Source organism: Euprymna scolopes, chromosome 36 (genome assembly GCF_053919585.1).
Source record: "Euprymna scolopes isolate OS-2025 chromosome 36, ASM5391958v1, whole genome shotgun sequence".
Taxonomy (NCBI): domain Eukaryota; kingdom Metazoa; phylum Mollusca; class Cephalopoda; order Sepiida; family Sepiolidae; genus Euprymna; species Euprymna scolopes.
The window spans coordinates 39,866,823-39,876,449 of record NC_136517.1 but is presented as its reverse complement, the minus strand read 5'-3'; the positions used below and the strand labels follow the sequence as shown (position 1 = coordinate 39,876,449).

General features: G+C 32.2%; 1 protein-coding gene across 12 annotated transcripts in view; it reads right to left on the bottom strand.

Moving 5' to 3' along the window:
- LOC145260423 (homeobox protein six1-like) overlaps positions 1-9,627 on the bottom strand; it is a 1,097,433-nt gene that overhangs the window by 93,851 nt on the left and 993,955 nt on the right. For all 12 annotated transcript variants that reach the window (XM_080118409.1, XM_080118411.1, XM_080118419.1 and 9 more), the window contains one exon: positions 5,354-5,401. In XM_080118409.1, the coding sequence (XP_079974535.1) occupies positions 5,354-5,401 (48 nt within the window). The remainder of the gene's footprint in view (positions 1-5,353; positions 5,402-9,627) is intronic.

Here is a 9,627-nt window from a genome sequence, read left to right as displayed (position 1 = left end):
CATGGTTTTAATTTTTTGTGTGGTGCAATGTGTTAGCGTTTGTAAAGTTCTTGCCTTGCTCGCATAATTGGTTCATTTAAACTGTCCTCATAAGAAAAAAAAATAGTCAAAGAATAAAAATCCAGGGATCTTGGCCTTCCACGTCAAATCAACTTGCCACGAAATACGTTCGCCAAATATCTGTTGTACACATCGTTTGCAAAACACGATGCAGATTCAATCCTGCTTTGAACCGTAAGTATCTCGCTAATGTTGCTAATACTAGATAATTTAAGCGAGAGAAAAAAAAAATGAAAATATAAAGAATACTTAAATCATATATGTGTCAAAAATAGAACATCTAGAGTGGCGTATATATGCGTCCAGACTGCACCAACACACACACACACACACACACACACACACACACACACACACGGTACAGGATTTTTATCTTTTTGAATATCAAACATGTCCATGCAGAGCAATTTGGGTACTGATCAACGGCGAGAAAGTACAAAAATCAAATGTTTCCGAATTTTAAAAGTAAGTTTTGACAAGTGGTATTATCTATATATTAACACGATAGCGTGTGTTATTTTCTGTGTCACGCTTACATCCGGGTCGTTTAATTGTTACGTACTTCCACTTTTTGAAATAAATAATTTTACTAAGAATTCTTCATAAGTTTTGGTTTCAGTTATAGCTGATGGCACTTATGTCATCTTTTTTTTTATAAGTAATTTTACCAAGAATTCCTCAAGAGTATTGTTTTTTGTTTCGATTATAGCTGATGGAACTATCCTTTTTTGTTAATAATTTTATTAAGAATTCTTCATAAGGTTTCGGTTATAGCAGAAGAAACTAAAGTTTATATATATATATATATATATATATATATATATATATATATATATATATTTCATAAGTTTGGGATTCTGTTTCGATTCAAGCTGATGAACCCATGTAATATAGATGTTTTTAATCACAACTTTATAATATATACAAATCCATAGAAAATTAACTATAATAATATATACGAAATCTGCAAGAATTAAAATATCATATTTAAGCGTATTGTCCGACCTGGCTACGCTGGGCGTCCCTGCTAGCTCAGATAAATCTTTTGTAGTTTAAACAAAATAGCTACAATAATATCCGAGCGTCTCCATTTACACTGAACATCTACAGAATGCCAACATCTATATATTACATATGAATGAGTCCCCTGTGGACTTTCCACAGGTCCCGCTGGTCTAGATTATTCGGACTATTTTCATCTAGAGTGTTATTTCCGGTCGAGGTAGCATCTTACCGTCTTCATGTGTATCTAGTCGAACACTAATAATTCTGTCAAACTGTCGAAGGATATTCTTTTCTTTAATGTACTCGGGCAGCATGTTCTGGTTCCGTAACTGGATAAAAAATCCTAAGTAATTCGCAATTTTATTTTGAGTGTCATTGGCACTGAGGATTAAACCGAAAGTCGCAGTGCAGTGGATAAAGTGCTTGATAAAATTCAGTTGCATGTCACACTTTGCTCAGGGGTAAGGGTCTAGTCCAGAATATATTTCACAAGTTAGAATTACATATATATATATATATATATATATATATATATATATATATAAGTTTGGTGGTTCTGTAGAAATATATTTTCTTTTTATATATCAATCCTTATATAAGAAGTTCAATGGGATTACAGAGCAATATATAGAATAAATGAAAAAAATTATATTCCAAAGTTCATGATGTTGACCATCTTATAATTTAGTCCTTTAAATCAGTTGATTTACACAATTCTTGGCAGTATCTGTTTCGTAGCACAAAATCAATCAATTATTATATCAATTATATAGATTTACTAATTGATATAATTAAGCGATTGATTTTGTGCTACGAAACAGATACCGTCAAGGATTATGTTAACTGAATTAAAGGAATAAATTGTAAGATGGGCAACATTATGAAATTTGGAATATAAACATTTGCCATTTATTCATTATGTGCATATATTAGGTTGACAAGTTTTTGCGTAATTTTTAATTCTGATTTCAAATGATGCATTTTCAAATAAGTTTTCGTTAAAATAACTTGACTTTCTATATCATTTTAAAATGGTTTCAACACAATTGGAAATAGAAGCAAATTCGCACAATTTTCTTATTTCAATTCAAACTAGGTCCAAAAGCGTTTGACCCAGGAACCACTGCTGAACGCACAGCATAATGGTGGTTTAAGAAATTTCGTGGCGGCGACGAAAGTCATGTAGATTATGGGCGTAGTAGTCTTCCTCCGGATGTTGACACCGATCAATTAAGAGCCTTAATCGAAGCCGTATAACTGTTAGAAAACTTGCTTATGAAATAAACGTAATGTAGCTGATGATTTCCAACCACTTTCGAGAATGGAAAGAAAAAAAAAATTGATAAATGGGTGCCTCACGAATTAGAAGACAACCAAAAGAAACGCCGTTATGAAATGTCATCTTCCTTTCTTTTACACAATAAGAAGGGCTTGTTTCTCGGTCGGTTTTGACTTGGAATAAAAAGCGAGTTCTTTACGACAACCAGCGATGGTCAGCGTATTGGTTAGACGCCGACGAAGTTCACAACACTTCACGAAGACAAAGTTGCGCAAAAAGTCAGGTGTTTGGTCGTATGCGACCTGTCTCATCCATTAGTTTTTTAATACAGGGGAAACCCTTACGGCAGAGAAGTACTGTCAACAAATGGATGAAATGCATCAGAAACTTCGACAACAACACCCAGTATTAGTCAACAAGAAAAGGCCTAATTCTCCTCGACGACAATGTTTGACACGATGCTTCCGTTCAATCTCTAAAAAAACAAAGGATAAGCTCTGTAGGAGCAGTTGCGCGTGTAATTGTGGGGCAAGGGTTGCGCAATCATTAACCACACCTCTCCTGCGTCGGCATTGTTTGAGTACAATGGGAAGGAAAACCTTCAGGACAACTGGAAACAATACCGAGATAAACGGATGCTCGACTGCACGTTGCTAAACTGACCCAGCAGAAGGTGAACGAATTTGCCTACGAATCTCCTTCATCTGCTAGACTCCAGACCTCTCACCTACCGACTACCACTTCTTCAAGCATATTGACAACTTTCTGCGTGAGAAATTCTTTAAAAACGTAAGCAATATCAAGAACGGCTTCAGTGACTTCATCGCCTCAGAACCCAAGATGTGTACGTTACTGGCAAAAATGCATTTGTTTTGCATAGGCAAAAGCGTTGATTCTGGTCGTGCTAATTTGGAACAAAATTTTTTTTTGTTTGAGTCGACATATGTTCACATAAATTTAAAAAGTCAAAAACCGCAAGAACTTTCTTGACTACCTGGCTTCCTATTTTGGGAGGTCTAAAGTCAAAACTAAACATACATGAATATCTAAAACATAGCTTGCTAACTGTTCGTTCCTTAAAGTGATCTCTTCCAACCGAGTAAATATCGCATGCAAAGAAGTTCGTTTATACCCTTACAAAACGACCTAGACGACCCTAACTGTTGAATACAAGAAGCGGTTTATTCGCTTTGTTCCGAAACGCTGACATGTGTAGTGGGGGATGAAACAGAGGTTAATCATATATTGTCTGGACATCTCCAAAGCTCAATGTTCATACGTGTTGACTCATTCCCTCTTTGAATAGGAAGACCATATCCGCTTCCAAAAAAACAGTTAATCGAACTAGCATCCGTGTACACAAGGCTAACCCTGATGGTGTTAATAATAGCCATTGACCAATCCCAAACTTTCTTCGCGTGGACATATTTGATTTTCAAAAATTAAAAAAAAATTTAAACCCTAAATGAGTAGATTGTATATATGCAAACACGACAGTAGTGAATAGGCACCCTTTGTATTCTTAATAATGGAGATAGTCGTCAGAGGGCATAGGCAAGGTCTTATATTATTTACAGTGGAAAGTGGACTCCCGAGATTGGCTGCAATTTGACGCTAGTTAATTTAAGCTTTATATATAGCGATAAGTTAAAGTTACTTTTTCTTTTTTCCTTCCGAGAATTTAAACTACATGTTTTATTTTTTATTTATTTTTATTTTTGCATTTTTTTTTTATTCAAAGCTTCTCTAGACTATATATTGGGTTTTTAGATATGTATGGCAAGATTTCCTTTCTCTTATCTATTTGCCTTTCTGGTACCTAAGGTACTTAAGCTTTTATGCATTTTTATTCTCATAGCATTTATATGCTAGTTAACATGTCGCAGAATAGATCTTGTAATCTTAAACTTACTTATTAAAAGTTTTTCTTTTTCTATTTTATTATTTAATTCATCTATTTTTTTCATATATTAGTAGAAATAGTAACCGTATTATTTTACATTTTTTATTGGGAAAGTGGTATTATCCACTAGAGAGCCATGTATTCAACAGTTGTCCTGTTTTTATATCTCCGAAACAGCTTCATGGTAAGCAGCTGATGATCCCCGGTTTCTAGTTACAAAATTTTAGTTAAGGTTTTCTCTTTTCATTCTTATGTAGTTAAATTCTGTTTTAAAATATAAGACTTTTGCGAAATCGGCTTATGCAAGTGCTAAGTCTATTTAACAATTTTAGTAAAGGCTTTTTTCCCCTTCATACTTATATAAATGAATTCTCTTTTGTCATAAATTTTTAGAGTCGGATTATGTAGGTGCTAAGTCTGCGATAGGTTAAAGTTATTTTTTTCCCCTTCCGGGAATTTAAACTGCATTCTTTATTTTTATTTTGGCATTGTTTATTCAAAGCTTCTTTAGAATATATATATATATATATATATATATATATATATATATAAAAAAATTGATTAAGAAATTCCAACGAAAGAAAGATGTATATTTAAATAAGGGGGTAGTCACCAACAATGTATATTTTTTAACATTATTTTATTATTCCGTGTCTTGGTTTTTCATTGAGAATTATGTTTGGATCATTATAATAATGTTTTTAAATCACTGAAATCGTTTTCACGCGTTTCAGACGTTCTGTGAAGCGTCATCGTCAGAAATTATTTTCAAATGTGTTGGAGATGTAAAAATACAATGATCCAAACATAATTCTCAATGAAAAACCAAGACACGGAATAATAAAATAATGTTAAAAAATACCCATTGTTGGTGACTACCCCCTTATTTAAATATATATATATATATATATATATATATATATATATATATATATATATATATATAAAGGTATTATGATCAATGTAATATTTTAAAAATTTTGTAGGGTGTCTATTTACATCTGTACTGTTTATGATATATATATATATATATGTGTGCGTGTGTGTGTACCGTGTGTGTATGAATGGAACTGAATTTTGATAAAAGAAAATTTAATGCAACTTACTCAAGGTAACCAGGGCTTGTACAAATTTGTCCGGGTGTTCCATCGCATCTGTCAATACAGAAGAGAAAAATAAAACAAATAAGCAAATTTAGAAATAATATGAGTGAAGTTATTTTACAAAAAACAAATGTCATGAAAAAATTGTCTTAGTGTAAAAAAAACCCCTAGAAACTAGAAACATTAATAAAAGAAATTTGCTAAACCAAAGTGTCGAAATAACAATCAATTGTAGACATAATATACGTTTCACATGTCTCTCTCTCTCTCTCTATATATATATATATATGTGCGTGTGTGAATAAAAAGATGCGTGTAAGTGGAATTGTATTGGCTGATTAGAATGACTTGATGAAGATGGTGTAAACGTTGCTTATAAAAAAGTAATAATTCATTTAGACCTGATGAAATCATTTTGGGTGAAAGAAAAGTTCCTGTTGCTTGGCATAAACCTATCTTCATATAACTAAAATCCTAGCATAATAAATACATTTTGAAACGAATGTTATAGTTAAAATTACTAATCTTTTACATAAAAACTATACCAAGCGATAATAGTACTGCAAAATGCTTAGCGAAATATAATCTTGATCCTGTGATCCGAATTCTGACACACGGAATTAACATTCCTATAAACAGTCTGGCGTCTGTCTACAAATTCTCGTAGCTGCTTCTGGGCGTCCCCTTCTTTTCTTCCCCTACATTTTTTTGTGTTTTTACCCGAAAATGATTCGATTATTCGATTAAGACTCGAAAACATTCGTGACACAGGCGTTTTACACAAAAAAATCTTAATTTTAAAAACGATATTTCGTAAAAGCTGTTTTTTATACAATGTTTGGTTAAATAATAAACAAATACTGCTAACGTACACGCATTATATATATATATATATATATATATATATATATATATATATATATATATATATATATATACACACACAGTAGAAACCCTGTATACGGTGGGCCCTCAGATACTGCTTTTTTAGGTTACGATGTGGAATGTTTTTCCGGTCCTTGATCACGTTATTTCCTCCGCCTTATGGTGCTATTTATAATGTTATTTGATTATATACATGTGTATTATATAGTGTACTGATATACAGTAGACCCCCTGGATACGGTGACCGTAAGATACGTTTTTCAGGTTACGGTGTGGAATACGATATTTTCCCGGACCCTGGTTACGGTATTTGCCCCCCGCCTTATGGTGTTATTTATGTTATTAAATTATATACATGTGTATTACATATTTTACTGTATATTTTTACTAATTTTTGATGCCGTATCCCAGAGTTCTATTGTAAGTAAATATATATCAATAGACTTATATGCAGAGAGTAATAACTAATGTGGATAAACAAAGTGGGGACATGGGTTCAACAGCCTATGGTAAGTGACATTTTCTCGAGTACCGTTCGTCAGACCAAATGACTGACGATATTTATGTGTGAGAATCTCAGCTTTTCTTTTTATTGTTTGCATATAGCTTATATATTTGTTAATGCCAATATGCAATTTGTAGCAAAACTATCAAAGTTACGCAAATATATAGATATTAATTTTATTCAAAATATAAAATAAAAATTCGGATTCAATGAACGTAGGTTCATCAGAACGAAAACCGAATTCCCTACGGCCCGTTCCGTCATCCTTCAGACAAACAAGGTATAGACATATATAGGATTTTAAAGATGTAGGATCCATGAAGAAAATGTCATAACCAGATAAATATACAAACGCATATATTTGCTGGACGTCCGGTCTTAAAATACGCTTAAATATTATATTTTAACTTCTTCAAATTTCGTTTATATACTCAATACCCCATTAGTTATTATATTATAACCAATATATTCTAGCGATTCCAAAATATGACTTAATAGTCAACACTTAAAGAATATACCTTTCCACTGTTATTTATTACAATCCTCAAATAGTTCAATAAATAATAACCAACTCATGATCGTATATTTGCGTATGCATAAAAGACTCATGCTTAGTCGAATTATACCCGCAAAGTTCGTATTTTTTTTTTCAAATGTTACCCTTAGCAGCTATTATTACTGGCTAAAAATCAGATAAAGACCTAAAAATAAGAAAGACAAGGTAACACACAAGTACACACACACACACATATATATATATGTCTTTTGTACTCATGAAGTGTTGGTTCATTTTTTTAACTTATAGTACTAAACTCATATCATAAATTTAAGATTAGTCCGCTGACTTCGTGATAATTTAGATTGATCTATGTAACCAGTGCTCTTGGCTACAGTAAATATTTTTTAAGAAACTGAAACAAATACACAATTATATTGATAAGTTCATACAATAAAGACAGTTTTGCCGATAAAAGGTAACGTGCAATCTGTAAGGAGAAATACTGAATGGCGCCTGAATTTGTAAATCCAACAGTGTGTCAGATAAGACATAATAAATATATTGAATTAGTGGGGGAGTTTGCAAATACGTACTTAACACTAACAGAAAAAACTATATCTAAAACTAATCGATTTTAATCCGTGATTAAAAAAAAAAATAGAAGCCTTCTTAGAAAAGAAAGTCTTTTATAGAAAAAAGTGGATATATATATGTGTGTGTGTGTGTGTGTGTGTAAATAAATTCATTTTTTCTTTTTTTTTTATTTTGAAAAAAATGAAGACCAAAATATAAAATATTAACATTATATTGTAGATTTTCTGATGTTACCATTTGGACTAATTTAAACATTTATTAAAAATATTTCAAAAATTTTACTTTTCAGACCAAATTGTTGCGAAACAATTGTGACAAATATGACATATGATTTTACAAAAATATTATGCACGTGATTTATTATGAAGATCGATAATCATGAAGCTTAAATAATTGAGTCAATTTATATTGACTGATTTTATTGGTATATGAACAATATCGATTTTTATATATAAAATTATTTGGCAATCTCTCGGTCTCTATCTCTCTCTCTCTCTCTCTCTCTCTATATATATATATATATATACATACATACACATACACAGGGTGGGCCATAAGTCACGCACCAAAGAATTATGCGATATGAAAATGTAAAATCTGCGGGGCAAAATATATCTTTTCTTTGGGTATAAGATGCATCCTTTATAATTGTATCAGCATGTACACCGTGTTTTTCAGTTTACTGGTTAAGTTTGGTTTTAATAAATAACGTTTATTACTATCAGAATTATTTCAAATCCTTTGTGCGCGACTTATGGCCCACCCTGTATATATACATGCCAACTTTAAATGTTTCATTTCATCATTTTTTTATTATTCAATATCATTTTTAGTTTCAAGGAAAAAAACCATCTCGGTACTGTTTTGAGGAATATTTGTCTATGACGAGCTGTTGGTTTTACTTTTGCTATTCGACGAAACACGTGTAAGACGTAGTTCACTAATAAAATATTAGTGTGAATTAGTATTCTATGTATTCTTCGATTAGTTCTTTCATGTTGAATGCTATTTTCACAACGTTTACATCAGTGTAACTTTTGTAATTTCAGATTTGTCCTGTCGATCTCGGGAATCAACACGGAATTTCGAACGGAAGCCTTTCTTTAATTCACGGGAGTTGCATGTTCTATTTGCGTCAGCCCTGACAGGATAGACTTCCTAAGTAATTAGCCATTGTGTTCTGGTGTAACCACGCGCTAAGGATGAAACATTCAATGACTAAAAGAGTCTAACTTACAACTGAATTTTATTAAGTATTTTATCCATTACGCAACGAGTTCAACAGAAATATTTCCGAGTTAAACAAGTTACACTCGAAGAAGATCGGAGGTTCCATCGACCGAAAATAACACTTAGGATGGGACAAGTAATCTGACGTATCTGAAAAAGAATAACCAATCCTCATCTCAAAATTTCAAAAATATCTTCGTTTTTTTTTTTTTTTTTTTTTTTTGTATTTTTTGTTGTTTTTCTTTTCATGTTCTATTTAAAGTCTTATTTTGTCTTAATGTGGCATTTCCATAAAAAGGTGAAATCTGTACGCGTGTTGTTTCGTTTCTGTTTATCTCGCAGTCAAGCAAACCAAAATGTCCACCAGTCGTCGTGGGTGGCACATAACAGAGTCGAATTAAATATGGCGATAAAACAAATCCTATCAACAGAAGGTTCGCCATAAATGCGCACGAGGCAAACCCACGACCCTCCTCGCCAAACTCGATGCATCGTGCTATTCGGAAGAAAGGAATAGTGCGCTCTTCGGTAGTTGACAGTTTATATAGACAGACGGAAAAGAAA